The following is a 14,475-nucleotide window of genomic DNA, read 5'->3' as shown; positions in this document are numbered from 1 at the left end:
GCCAGTTGAGATTCCAGGTCGTTGGCCATCAGATATTAAATCCTACATTTTTATAATTTCTTCTGTAAAGTTAATTAGTAAAAGAATAACTTGTTTGCTGGTGCATTTTTCAAAGACTAAGTAGTTTGTTCTTATATATGATAATGCTAATTAACTCATATAAATATAAAGTTTTTAATATAAATCTTATAAACTGCCTCAAATTCAGGTCACAAGTACAATATAAATACAGACAATGGAAGCCAAAATGTTGAGGTTAAAGAAATTTATCTTGGTGCTAGTAAGGCCAGTGAATAACAAAAGACTCTTCTTACTGCTCTTTCCAGAATGTTTTGAATTGAGTAGCCTAAAAATAAGACTAATTCTTAGTTTTGTCACCAGATCAACTTTTCTGCTGAGACTGCTGATGGAGAACCCAGTTAGTACTGGTTATGATGGCCGTGTTAGTTTATGTGCATGGCTGTCCCCTGGGAAGTTATTTTGATTCATTTCTTTCACAAATACCACAAAAAGAAAATTGAAAATAAATTTTGGTCACTGCTTGTGTATCAAGTACATTTAATTATAAAAATTAGCAAGAAGTTCCTCTAAAACCAGTTAACAAGGAAGACTTCTTCTCCTACTTAAAATGAAGTAGATAACATTAGTCTAATCCTCCGCCAAAAATGCTGGTTAAAGCTGGAAAACTATTAGAAGTCATCGTAAAACAACCAAGGTAGAAAACACATGATGGGTCAGGATCCTAGGAAAAAGGATTGTGATATTGTGATATAATAAGAAATATATATTTGGTCTTCATCACTGATTCCTGGCACAGAGCTCCTGAAACCCTTGTAATTTCCTGAGTGATAGGAGAGAGAGGAGCATCTTTTGTTATTCATAATAAGCCCTTTCAAGCCCACCCCTGACCTGTGGGGAGAGGAGAGGGGGTGGATGCTGAGTTAATCGTCAGGGGACAGTGATTTGGTCAGTCATGCCTCCGTATTGGAACTTCTATAAAAACCCTAAACAACGGGGTTTAGAGTGCTTCCTGGTTGGGGAACACATAAAGGTTCTGGGAGGATGGCACACCTGGAGAAGACACGGCAGCTCTGTGCCCCTATCCCATACCTTGCCCTATGCATTTCTTCCATTTGGCTGTTTCCTTATAAACCAGTAATAGTAAGTAAAGCATGTTCCTGAGTTTTGCGAGCCATTCTAGCAAATTATCAAACCCAAGGAGGGGACCATGGGATCCTTCAACTTATAGTCAACAGATCAGGAATAGAGGAGGCCTGAATTTGCAATTGGCATCTGAAATGGGGGGCAGTCTTGAGGGTTTAAGCCCTTAATCTCTGGGGTCTGCACTAACTCTGGGTAGTTAGTGTCAGAATTGAATTAAATTGTAGGACACCCAATTGGGTGTCCACAGAGCACAGGAGAAATCCTTCGTGTGGAAAGCCCACACGTTTGGTGTCAGAAGTGATGTGAGAAGAGTAGGAAACTCACCACATTTAGTTGGTCCCACCTTCACCTCAGTTTTCCCTGCTTACATCATTTGCTTATTAGCAGAGCAGGATGATAGAAGCTGAGGGAAAATTAGAGGCCTGGGCTTTCCACAGTCTCACTGAGCTTGGGAGGTAGGGTTGGAGTTTTGGACTTCCAAGGTGTCAGGGACTCAAGGGGCCAATATTCCAGAGGGGAGGGAATCACAGAGAAAAAGTCCATAAGTCTTTGTGTAATTTCTTACTGTTACATTTGCCTGCTGCTAAACTGCTCATGTTCTGGATAAGATGCCAAGAAACGAAATGGGAAGCAGCCAACCCGTTCAGCCAACCTAAATGGGAAGAGGCTGACGAGCTAATCAGAGATTCTCATAATCTTGTGGCACTGAGACAGAGGTTGGAGTTCAGGATATGCCAAATTGCAGGGGCTCTGGTAAATACTCTGTGCTTTCAGCTGGGCTCTCTAACAGGCTACACCCTAAGCATCAGAAGTACACTCTAGGAGTAAGGACAAGCCAGAAATAGAACAGCCCTCCCAAATGCTGAGACCGAACTTCAACTACAGCAAAGTGTCTGGAAGACAATGAAATCCTTTCTTGAGAGCTGCTACAATTTTTCATGCATAATGTTTGGCATTCAACAAAAAATTACCAGGCATACCAGGAAATGACCAAATGACCAGAAATACAGGAGAAAACAGACAACAGAAAGAGACTCACAAATAATTGAGATCCTGAAGTTATAAGATAGGTACTTTAAAATAATTATGATTAATATAATCAAGAAAACAGAGGAAAAGATGGGGATTTCATCAGAATAGAATACTACTCTCTATAAAAAAAGAATCAAGTGAATTCATGAATTCCAAAGCTGAAAAATATAGTAACTGAAATTAATACCTTGAGGGTACTTACTGTTCAGTGCACATGGCCTGAGATGTCAAAAGAGAGAGTTCAGCACTGGCAGAGAAGCTGAAAATTTATGAGGGAAACCCTGAAAGGGAGGGAGACTCAGATGGAGTCTCAGATTCCATTTATAAACTCTGCCCAAATCCTTGACTGACTGCTAAACTGTATGTGTAAGGGAAGACCCCAGTGACTCGTTGAAAAAAAAAAGAACACTGGAAATTATAAATATGTGGGTAAATATAAAATACTATATATTTTTTTAATTCTAATTTGAAAAGTAACATACAACTCTTTAAAGCAAAAAATTTTAATACTGTATTTTGGGTTTTAAAACTTATGTAAATGTAATTACATCACAGCATAGCACAAAGAATGGCTGAATTGCATAGTTGTTAATGGCACAGGTTCTGGAGTCAGACTGCCTGGGTTCATAATCTCAGCTCAACCACTAATTGTGTGACCTTAGGCAAGGCCCTTGACCTCTCTGCATGTCAGTATCTCCATCTATAGGACAGAAGTCATGATGGCACTGCCACATGGAACACAGAGGCCGTTATAGGAAAGGATTCGAGGTGAGAGAAAGGAGACAAGAGCCGGTGGGTGAGGTAGGGGGAGAGATCCCAAGATGGAGCATGATGTGGGGAAGGCAGACAAGAATCCAGACCAGAAAGAGAGTCACCTCATGCTGCGGGCCTGTAAGGAAAGAGGAGAAAGCCTGTACCAGATGTGAGGGAAGGGTTTTGTTGTTTTTAATAATTTAGATGCGTTGAGCCTTCGTGGGCCACACTCTATGTGTCATGGCCTCAGTATCTTACTGTCTGAGGTCACCTACCAAGCCCGAGGGTTTGGAGTGGCAAAAGGGCTGTGAGGAGGCTGGAGATGTAGAACAGCCCATCTAGAGAGTGGAGGAGGGAGCTGATAAGACACTGAGAAGACGGAGGAGGCGGAATTTGTAGTCCAGATTTGCAGCCGCCTGTGCTTTTCTCCTGTAGTGCTGAGCATCCCAGGGATAGGAACGAAGAGGGTAGATATTCAAATTGAAATAGGGTTAGGACAGGGATTGGGGAGCTGCAGCCTCTTGGTCCACAGCCTGTTTTTGTAAATAAAGCTTTATTGGAAAACAGCCACACTACTCAGCTCGCATATTGTCTTTGGCTGCTTTTGTGCTACATCAGCAGAGCTGAGTAGTTCACACAGAGACTGTATGTACCACAAAGCCTATAAGATTTACTCTCTGGCCCTTTATATAAAAGGCTTGCTGACTCCTGAGTTAGGAATTAGTAGCAGGTAAGGCAGAAGATGCGTTGGCAAGGGGGTAGCTAGAAAATGGCTGAAGTGATGGATCCTGGGATTCTAGACTGGACAAGAAAGGGGCCAGAGCTGGGAGGCACTGATAGACAGAAAATAGACGGATCGTTGCCTCTGTTGTCTCAATGAGGCCAAAGTGTAGATGTATTAAAAGGAATCTAAAAGGCTGGAAGTAATTGAGAAGAAAAGTAATCTTGGAAAACAAGATTTCAGAGTAGGGCAGTTGTCAGTGATGATATTTCTAGGGAGTACTCAGAGGAATGGCTGAAGGTCATTGTGGTTGAGGAATTCAAGAAATGATGAGGCTAGGTTGGATGGCTAGTCTCAGATGATGGAGGATAAAGAAGATAGTACCTATTTCCTGGTTTTCTTTTAAGAAATATTTGTTTACATGAAGGCTCCAGGTCTGATGTTATAAACTCTTTGGAGATAATGAGCTGGGCAAATTAAAAAATACTTGCACACTCGTATTTTAGCAGTTCGCAAATATCAGGGAGGCTGTTGAGGCAGCCACCTAATACACTTCAGTGTCTTTACTGAATGAGAGGGATGGATTTGCTGCAGCGACCTCCTTTGACCCTTTGATGATAAATAACTGTTCCTAGAACAGCCCATTCCTTCTGCTCCTCTGTTTATTTGGAGATCAGACTATTGTTTTAGGTCGTTAGTTTATCATGCACGCTAAAAAGGAAGCAGGAGCTAGTAAGTACTTAGAAGCCAGGTCTGGTGGCAGGCAGCTTTCATTATCGTCTCAAAAGCCACAGTTAGGGTAAGTGTGTTAGACGCATTGGATTTTACTTTCTAATTTGTGGGAGGAAAAGAAAAATCTATACATTCTCGTGTTGGGATAGTTGTGAGCATTCTCACTGGCTTCGTCCTTTCTTTCTGTCTCATCAGTTCCGTTTTCTTACTCTGAATTTCAGCAGTAGTTGTTCTTTGTAGCTGTGTTTCAGTTCACCTTTGCTGGGGAAAGAAACCAAACATGACACACACACAAAAGACTCATTAACCATACCTTTTTCTTTTGGGCTATAAAAGCCTTCAGAGCTAGAACAATTAACAATTTCCCTAACAAATGGGGAAAATGATAGAAAACAGTTCTGCAGACCATCTCAGCTAACTCTGAGCTACTGGTCAGGCTGATTCAGAAGCACCGTGCAGAGCAGAGCAGAGCATTGAAGGGAGAGGGGAGTCTTAGCACCTGCCGGGGAAGTCACAGCACACATGCTCCCTGTACGCCAGACACAGCCCGACAATGCTTCCAGCTGTGCAGCCCCTGCCTGCTTTTGTACAGACAAAAAGACACACTGATTTGATTTTTTTAATTTAGTGAACCAAACTTATACTTCATAGGTAAGTGAGTAAACTCACCTTTAATCCAGTAATCCAATTTTCCTAATACAAATGTAGCGTAAGTGATTTATAATCACTTATAATGAGGCAGACTTATTAGCATTTCTCTGTGTTACTCCTAAATCTGGTTCTTTTGTGTAGCTTATTTATAGTAATGGCATTAAAAATAAAATTTGAAATATTACATTAAAAAAATTGAGATCTAATTCATGTACCATAAAATGCACCGTTTTAAAATGGACAATTTAGTGGTTTTCAGTATATTCTTAGAGTTGTACAGCCATCACTACTGATTCCAGAACGTTTCCATGACCCTCAAAAGTCCTGTACAGGGACTTCCCTGGCGGCACAGTGGTTAAGAATCACCTGCCAAGGCAGGGCACATGGGTTTGAGCCCTGGTCCGGGAATACCCCACATGCCACGGAGCAACTAAGCCCGTGCGCCACAGCTACTGAGCCTGCGCTCTAGAGCCCGCAAGCCACAGCTACTGAACCCTCATGCCACAACTACTGAAGCCCGCGTGCCTAGAGCCCATACAGCAACAAGAGAGGCCACCGTGATGAGAAGCCTGCACACCGCAACAAAGAGTAGCCCCTGCTCGCCGCAACTAGAGAAAGCCTGCGAGCAGCAACGAAGACCCAACACAGCCAAAAACTCAATCAATCAATTAATTAATTAATTAAAAAAAAAAAGTCCTGTACACATGAGCGGTCACTCCCAGTCCCCCTCACCCCAGCCCCTGGCAACCACTATCTACTTTCTGTCTCTCTGGATTTGTCTATTCTGGACATTTCATATGACGGAGTCATGCAATATGTGGCCTTCTGTGACTGATTTCTTTCACTGAGCATCATGTTTTCAAGGTTTATCCATGTTGTAACAAATCAGTACTTCATTCCTTTTTATGGCTGAATAATATTCCAATGTATAGATAAACACATTTTATTTATCCCTTCATCAGTTGATGGACATTTGAGTTGTTTCCACTTTTTTGGCTGTTACGAAGATTTTTGTAAATGTCTCATTTTTTTAACCATAGAACAAAATCAGAATAGTTTAATTCACGTGTGTAGGTAACTTGACAGCCATTATATATCAGTGAGGAAGACTGAAAGAGATGAATTGGAGAATGAAAAAAAAAAATCCCTCTGTTGTACAGTGAACTGTTTAGTTGACCAAAGACCTGCTGCTAGCAGAAAAATTTCCATTTACTGCTAAAGAGAGTTTTTAAATATTTCCAGAAGTGTATTTGTCATTTTACTTTTGCAGCCCAGTACTTCCAAATGCTTTTTAAGTTTAAAATTGTAATATGATAATTAACAGACCCAATGTTATTCGTGAGTATAAAAAGTTAGAGATAACACATCAGCATTTGGAATAATTTTGTCAGTGCTATATTCAAGTGAGTGCAGCATTCATTAGCATGCATGTATCACACAGTGAGATTTTTATAACCAGCCATTTACAGCAGCTTATTTGCAATATTCTCTGCATTTCAGCTCTGGGGGGTGGACTGTATGAAGAGGATGCTTGTGAACAAATAACCTCCTTAGTGAGCCAGAGAAGGGTCACTAAACAGGCAGGGAGATGCACCCTGAAGCGCAGTGTGCAGTGTCTGGTACAGCTGCAGCGTGTTTGGAAACAAAAGTAAATTGGCCTGCAGCAATTAGAGATGAAGTGGCTTTTTATGAGCAAAAGGATCCTGTAGCCTATGAATCAAAGCTGCAGAACTGTAAACAGTGAGAAGCTATTTACTCAGCAGTTGTAGCTACGAAGCAGAAGAAAGGTGGGCATACAGTAAAAAGCAGTGATTCTCAAACCTGAGCATGCAACAGAAACGCAGGTTTGTTAAAACTCCTGAGCCCAACCTATCCTCGCAAGTGTCTGATTCAGTTGGTCCGGGGTGGGGCCCAAGAAGTTCATCTCTAACAAATAACCAGGTAATGTTGCTGCTGCTCCTGGTTCAGGAATCACACTCTGAGAAACACTACACATAAAGTGGAATACCAGATACTCATCACGTCATACACGTGTGACTATCATGACTGTGTTATCTTTACATATATAACATTATATTAGTATTTGACTCAAATATTATTTTCTTCCTGGCCTTCTTAAATGTTCCTTATGAAATCATTCTTCCTGACCAGAGTGAATTATTTCTAGAACAGTTTCTTAGTACTCTTAACATATGTGTTTTGGGTCCTAGAATCTTAGAATCTCACCAAGGATATATAGTTCTGTCACATGATGCGTTGATCTTGCCTGAAACATTCCTGCCAAATGGTCATTCAGGCTGTGCATGAGCTCCATGAGTACCAAGAAACTCACCACTTCCCAAAGCAGCTCATTTCATGGGTGGAAAACCATGACTATTAAAAAGTTTTCTTTTTTAAATTGGGCTGAAATCTCTTTTCCTATTACTTTCACCTGTTAACCCCAGTTCCAACTTGTGCACAATATGAGAAAAGGGAGAGAAATATTACTAAGATTTTGTGACTATTTTCCAATAACCAAATATAGCCTCTTACCCTTTGTCCTCCTATCCCTTTTTGAATAAAGATGTGCATATCCATCAACCATTCCTTATGTATCTTTATATAAGGAATGGTTGTCATATTCCCTCATCATCCTGGTTGCCTGCCTTCTCAATTTTATATCCAGAATTTAACATAATTCTCTAATACTGTAAAAATAATTATAGTAGAATGGTGTGGACTTAGAGCTTAGTGGGTTAGATTATATGGTTTAACATCAGAGACTAGAATTTGAGTCTCATCTCTGCCCCTTTTTAGTCCTGTGATCTTGGGAAAGTTTCTTTGCCTCCTTGAGATACCTTTGCCTCATGTTTTAAATGGAGTTATAGGGACTTTGCTGGTGGTGCAGTGGTTAAGCATCTGCCTGCCAATGCAGGGGACACAGGTTCAAGCCCTGGTCCGGGAAGATCCCACGTGCCACAGAGCAGCTGAGCCCGTGTGCCACAATTGCCGAGCCTGCACTCTGGAGTCCGAGAGCCACTACTACTGAGCCCACGTGCCACAACTCCTGAAGCCTGCACGCCTGGAGCCCATGCTCTGCAACAAGAGAAGCCACCGCAATGAGAAGCCCGTGCACTGCAGCGAGGAGTGGCCCCCGCTCACCGCAACTAGGGAAAGCCCGTGTGCAGCGTGCAGCAACGAAGACCCAACACGCCAAAAATAAATTTATTTAAAAATAAAATAAAATAAATGGGGCTTCCCTGGTGGCGCAGTAGTTGAGAGTCCACCTGCCGATGCAGGGGACGTGAGTTCGTGTCCCGGTCCGGGAGGATGCCACATGCCACGGAGCAGCTGGGCCCGTGAGCCATGGCCGCTGAGCCTGCGCGTCTGGAGCCTGTGCTCCACAGCGGGAGAGGCCACAGCAGCGAGAGGCCCGCGTACTGCAAAAAATAAAAATAATAAATGAATAAATAAAAATAAAATAAATGGGGTTATAAAGCCTACTCCACATGTTGTTATTGGAGTGTGGTGCTAAATAAAGAGAATTAGAAAATAGTTATTTGAAAAGCAATTTAAATCCTTAGACTTTTCCTCCGTGCCAAACAGATGAACAATTGCCCTGAATATTCGCCCACTGTCACAACCTCTGGCAGAAGTCTGGAGATTTGTTTTCTGGAGAAGGTGGGTGGAGGGTCTCTGAAATGAGAGATGCTAGGTAGAGTTGAGTGTGCAGGTCCTATAACAAACACTACAGGATTAAGTGACCATATGCAAACCAAATGCTGAATGCTGAGAACCCCGTCTCCTTTCCCTGCTAGACTCCTAGCACACTGAGAGCCAGATCTTTACCTTCTAGGCAAGAGAGAGAAACTGTTCTCACAAGAACCTATAACCCTCAGAGGAAAGAACCAAAGATACTGACATTAGTGGTTCCCCAACAGATGACCCACTGAAATGACTATACACTGAAGCTCAGTGTTGACAAGTCTCACACTTACACTCAGAGCTTCCAATCGACTTTGTAACTTTTCACTCTTAATCATAAGCAGACAGCAAGGTGTTCCAGACATCTGAAAGAAACTTCTAACGTGGAACATTGAAACAAGGGATAAGAGAATATGTGACACCCATGAAACAAAACAGGGTGGTACAAAAAGAATTTCTGAGAACCCCCAAATAATAGCTCTTGGAAATTAAAAATATAATAGCAGAAATTAACAACTCAGTGGTAGGATTGAAAGCTAAAGTTGACAAAACTCTCTGAGGAAGCAGAGCACAAAGACAAATGTAGGGAAGATGGGAGACAAGATTAGAGGACTAGTCCAGGAGACCTAACACCCGGACTAGTTAGAGGTTCAGAAAAAGAACACAGAGAAAACAGAGAGGAGAAAATAAATTATTAAAGCAGTAAAGAAAAGTTTCTAAAGCTGAAGGAAATGAGTTCCTGATTAAAAGTCAGTTGACTTTCAGTTGACCTCAATGAAGTCACCCTTGGGGCACACAGAGAAGCCTCCAAACACGGTGGACAAAGAGGAAATTCCATGAAACTTCAGAGAGAAAACCGTTACATACAGTTATGTACAATGAATGGAATGACTCCCACTCCAGAGCAGCAACACTGGAAGCAAGAAGACAGTGGAATTCTGCCTTCACAATTCTGAAAGAAAGGATTTCTGGCCCAGAATTTTATACCTAACCAAATATCATTAAGCCTAAAAGTAGAACACAGACATTTTCAGACACGTGCGTTCTCAAAATTTTACTTCTCACGCATCCTTTTTCAGTGAACTACTGGAGAACGTGCTACTCCAGCACGAGAGTAGACCAAGAAAAAGAGAAAGACCTGGGATATAGAAAACAGGAGGATGGCGAAGGGACATGTCAGATGACAGCTGTGAGTGGAGCTCAGAGTGTCGCTGTGTGACTCAGAACACAGATATGCTGAGGCTTTCGTCATTGGCATGCCCATTACCACATACCCTCTTTTTAATCCAAGGATAGAATGTCTGGATAGGCCTGACCTAGAGTCCTCAGTGTGCTTGTCCTGTCTTGACCGTGTGTGCGTCAAGTTCCTACTTTCCTTTTTGTGTCCTGCTGCTGCATCAGCTGAGAATACTCATTTCACCCCCCAAAAGTTTTGTGATGGGAATTCTTTCCTGAGAACTGGAGATAGGCCTCAGAGAGCTTTGAAGCAGAAAACAGAAGCTGCCTGCCCTGGCCACGTGTTCTACAGGAGGTCTAGTTTGGTTTAGAGGGGCATGAATATGTAAAATAAAATTACTATAGAGAGATAAGTGCTAAATGGTAAGCATTAATTCCCCTTTTCTATGACTTATAGTGAATACGTTTGTTTTGTTTTGTTTTTTAAGTAACAAGCACAGAGTTAGTTACAAAGACTTCAGCACTGGAATTTGCCAATTTTTACCACCTAAGACATAAGTGAATGTAAATAGACATTCCAAGGAGACAAGAAAAAGTTCTGTGCCCAAGAAAGTTTGGAAAACACTTGAATAAATTACAGGTGGCCCTGGAACAACATGGGTTTGAACTGCATGGGTCTACTTACACATGATTTTTTTCAATAAGCATGTAGTACAGTACCACAGGATCTGAGGTTGATTGAACCTGCTGATTCAGAACCTCGGGTATGGAGGGCCAACTGTAAAGTTATACAGGGATTTTCAAATGTGCAGAGGGCCAGCGCCCCTAACCCCCATGTTGTTCAAGGGCCAGCTGTACTGTCGATTTCTCAGAACCTTAAATATGCTAACGGACATTGTTAATCCCCTAACGGGAGGCACAGTATGCAATTGGCTAGTCTTGACTTTGAAGCCCTGTTCTCACAAAACATCTTTTTACATCTTAAGGAACACAGTGTTCCCCAGAACAGTTTGGGAAATAATGATTTGGAGTGAAGTGTGAAAGAAGAGATTTAATATGATTTTGCCTGAAGGGAAGTTTAAAACGTTATCAGATTTTTAATTTTATGGAAAATAGGCTTAGAATGCTTTTGATTTTACTTACAGTTTCTTGGAGGAAAAAAAAAAATTATATACATGTGCTGAAGTGTCCTGGATCTCAGATGGGTTGGACTCAGTCTTGACTATATTTGACCATTAAGAGAAAAAGATTAGTTTTATAACTGTGGGGTACTTGTAGTTAGTTGTTCATTTTGCCATAATATTTTCTGTCAAAAAAAAAAAAAAATGAAGGAATCTAAGTTACAGGTTTCTCACACTTTCTACTTTAAATGTCAACTTAAAATGCTGGCAGTGAGTAGAATACCGTGTAATACTTTACTTTTCTGCTGTCTCTGATAAGTGTAGTGTAAAAATATATTGGGCAACGTTTGAGAGTCAAGATGAATATTGATATTCCTATTTTAGTTTCATTTCCGTGGAATTATTGACACATAAACACAGCTTCAGATTTTCTCTATTTCTTGCTTTGGGTTTATTTGGGCTTATTATGACTATTTAACATATAAAATTCTAAGTAATTTATTTAAGTGAGACCAGATAGGATTTTACATTGTAAAATTATTTTAGCTATTACTGTCATTTGTATGTTGCCTAATCTTTGTCTGTCATTTATACATTTTAGTTTCAGCTGCCTCTAAGGGGGCATCCTCCTTTTCTACTTTATCCGTGTCATCTCCTGATTCAGCCTCTCCAAAGAAGTCTGTTCATCTCTCACCCCCAATTTTGGCTGGACCTTCCTTCTGGAGTTTGTCCCATCAACAATCTTCGCCTGCCTCTGTTAAAGATAAGACAGCCAGGGTTCATCACCCTTTTGCTCCTAGGGGCCCACTGTCCTCTGATGAAGAGGAAAATGACCACCTCAACCTACTGGAAATTCTTCCAGACAACTCTGATTCTGCCAAAAAGAAGACAAGTCCTATTTCTAGCAGTAATTGGGTAGCATTTTCCACCCAAAATGTAGACCATTTCACCTCTATGTCCTGTTCTAGTTTTCAGGCAACCAAAGACCTGCCTAGGGAGCCTGAAACAAATGATTCCACTAACGTTCTTCTAAGGGAGGTGAATAATGCAATAGTTAAATTACATGAAGATCTGAGCATGGTGATACAAGAACTTAATGTCATCAATAACCATCTGGTAAGCATGAGTGGGAATAGTCCCCAAATAAACAAGTCTCTGCCGTCTCCCCAGTATTCTGAGGGGTGCTCACATCGAGTCTAGCAATCTCAATAGCCATTTTTTTATAGAACTCATGTGGTGTCACTTCCCAAGGACTAAGAAATTAACCTTTTATAGTTTCTCATTACTATGGCAAAAATAGGTTGTTGGTTTGATTTTTCCTTGTCAGGTTTATTAAACAAGTATATTTCAAACCAATAAATTCATTTGGGTGGTTTATTTTTTTACAGAGAGAAAGAATCACCTTTGATAATATTTTCAGATTTAGATATTAGTTCATTTGAAACTGAAGAGAATTTCATTCTTCCACGATCTGTACTTTACCTCAAAATACATTGAGCACTAGTGAAAGTTGTGGTCAGACTTCAAACTGCAAATGACTGTTCTAGAGCTTTTGGATAAATTGGTAGTAAGAAGCCCTTCATTTTCCGTCTGTATGGAGGTTCATTGTTAACAAACCTTTGCCTTGATTTAGAAGAACTGAGTCTGGAGTGTACATTTCACATGTTCTAATGTCAAGTTTCAGGTTCTGCAAACCAAGGGCCAGAAATCTTTCCCTTCTTGCAAATGCCACTGTTGGTTGAGAGTTAAGTTGAGACAAGTAGGACATGGAACAGGTGGTTTGTTGTTGTTGTTGTTAATGTATATTGCAAAGTGAATTTAAATGTGTACTCTTTTTCTTGTATTTTGGAAAATAAATTTGGTGTTTTTCATCTTACATGTATCTTTTAAATTCTTTAAGACTGCCTTTCAAGTAGAAATGTCTCAATTACTTATAGGGAAAATGCTCTGGTTTTGGGATTACAGACCGTTGTTTCTCAATCCTGCTGCAGATTAGAGTTACCAGAGGACTTCCCTGGCAGTCCAGTGGTTAAGACTGCGTGCTTCCACTGCAGGGCGAGTGGCCAGGGAACTAAGATTCCTCATGCCAAGCAGTGCAGCCAAAAAGAAAATAGAAAAAAAAAAAAGTGGTAGAGTCACCAGAGAAGCTTTCGTTTCATTTCATATTTATTTGAAAGAATAGTGTAAAGGGCTCCATGTACCTGTCACTCAGTTTCAACAATTACTAACCAAAGGGCAAAATAATATCTGATAATTTTGAAGAAGTATGAGACATTTAAAAAGTATTCTAATGCCCTGGGTGCCACTCCCAAATCAAAACTGATTTTCATCATGCAAACTCGGTTAGGAACTAGAGGGGACTGTTAGTGCAGGGACATGGGATGAGACAGGTAAGCCAATCAGAAGGCTGTTGAAGTTAGCCAGGTAAGAGCTGATGTGGCTCAAACCAGGGTGAGCATAGTAAAGGAAAGTGAGAAGTGATTCGTTTAGGGATTTGCTGATGGGTTGTATAAAATATATGAGAAAGAGAGGAGTCAAAGATGAACACAAGGTATTGGACTAAGCAACTAAAATTCAGGATGAAGTTGCCATCAACTGAGATGAGGAAAGTTGAAGACAGAAAAAAAATTGAGGCATCCATTTTGTTAAATATCATATATCTATTAGATAACCAATTAAAGATATCAAGTAAACAGTTGGATATGAGAGTGAGTTTGAGAGACAGGTCTAGATTGGAATGGAGGCTGAGAGTTAGTAGTTGATTTTTATTGAGAGCTAGGAGACTGGATGAAATCACCAAAGGAGTCAGTGTGAAAGTGGAAAAGAGTTGAAGGCCTGAGCCCTGGGGCATTCTAACATGAGATCAGGAAGAAGTTGGAGAACCAATGAAGGAGCTGAGAAAGAGCCACCACTGAAGTAAGAACAAAAAAAATACAGTGTGTAGTGTTTGGAATCCAAGAGGGTTTTTCTATTCTTGGCCCTTTTGTCTTCTGTATGCATTACAGAATCATCTTGTCAAGTTCTTTCCAAAGCCCTATTAGATTTTGAACAAAGTTGCATTAAGTCTATTAATCAATTTGGGGGAATTTTTAAAAATTTAATCTTCTAATCCATGAACATGGTATATCTCTATGTCCATATAAATGTTCTCCTAATGTTTTTCGATAGGCTCATTATTTCCCCCACATAGGGCTTCTATTTCTTTTTTAAAGACCTAATTCTTTGTTCTTGATATTTTTATGCTATTGTAAGTGCTACCGTTTTGCTAATTTACCATTTTTAAATTTTAGAATAGAATAGTTCATAAAAATGTTCAGTGTATAGTTGTACATTGCACATCCATATTGCCTTTATTCAGATTCACCAATTTTTAACATGTTGCCATGTTTGCTTTATCCCCCTCTGCTGCTAAACACATGTATGTCTGTATGCACATTATGT

General features: G+C 40.5%; 1 protein-coding gene across 1 annotated transcript in view; it reads left to right on the top strand.

Annotated features, from left to right (window-relative positions):
• ENTHD1 (ENTH domain containing 1) overlaps window positions 1–12,852 on the top strand; it is a 98,506-nt gene extending 85,654 nt beyond the window's left edge. Inside the window, exon 6 of the mRNA XM_067698749.1 lies at window positions 11,636–12,852. Within this exon, the coding sequence (XP_067554850.1) occupies window positions 11,636–12,234 (599 nt within the window). The 3' untranslated portion in view covers window positions 12,235–12,852. The remainder of the gene's footprint in view (window positions 1–11,635) is intronic.
• The last annotated feature ends 1,623 nt before the right edge of the window (window positions 12,853–14,475 follow it).

Source organism: Pseudorca crassidens, chromosome 11 (genome assembly GCF_039906515.1).
Source record: "Pseudorca crassidens isolate mPseCra1 chromosome 11, mPseCra1.hap1, whole genome shotgun sequence".
Taxonomy (NCBI): domain Eukaryota; kingdom Metazoa; phylum Chordata; class Mammalia; order Artiodactyla; family Delphinidae; genus Pseudorca; species Pseudorca crassidens.
Note: the sequence above shows the minus strand (reverse complement) of the source record. Positions and strands in the feature narration are given on the sequence as shown.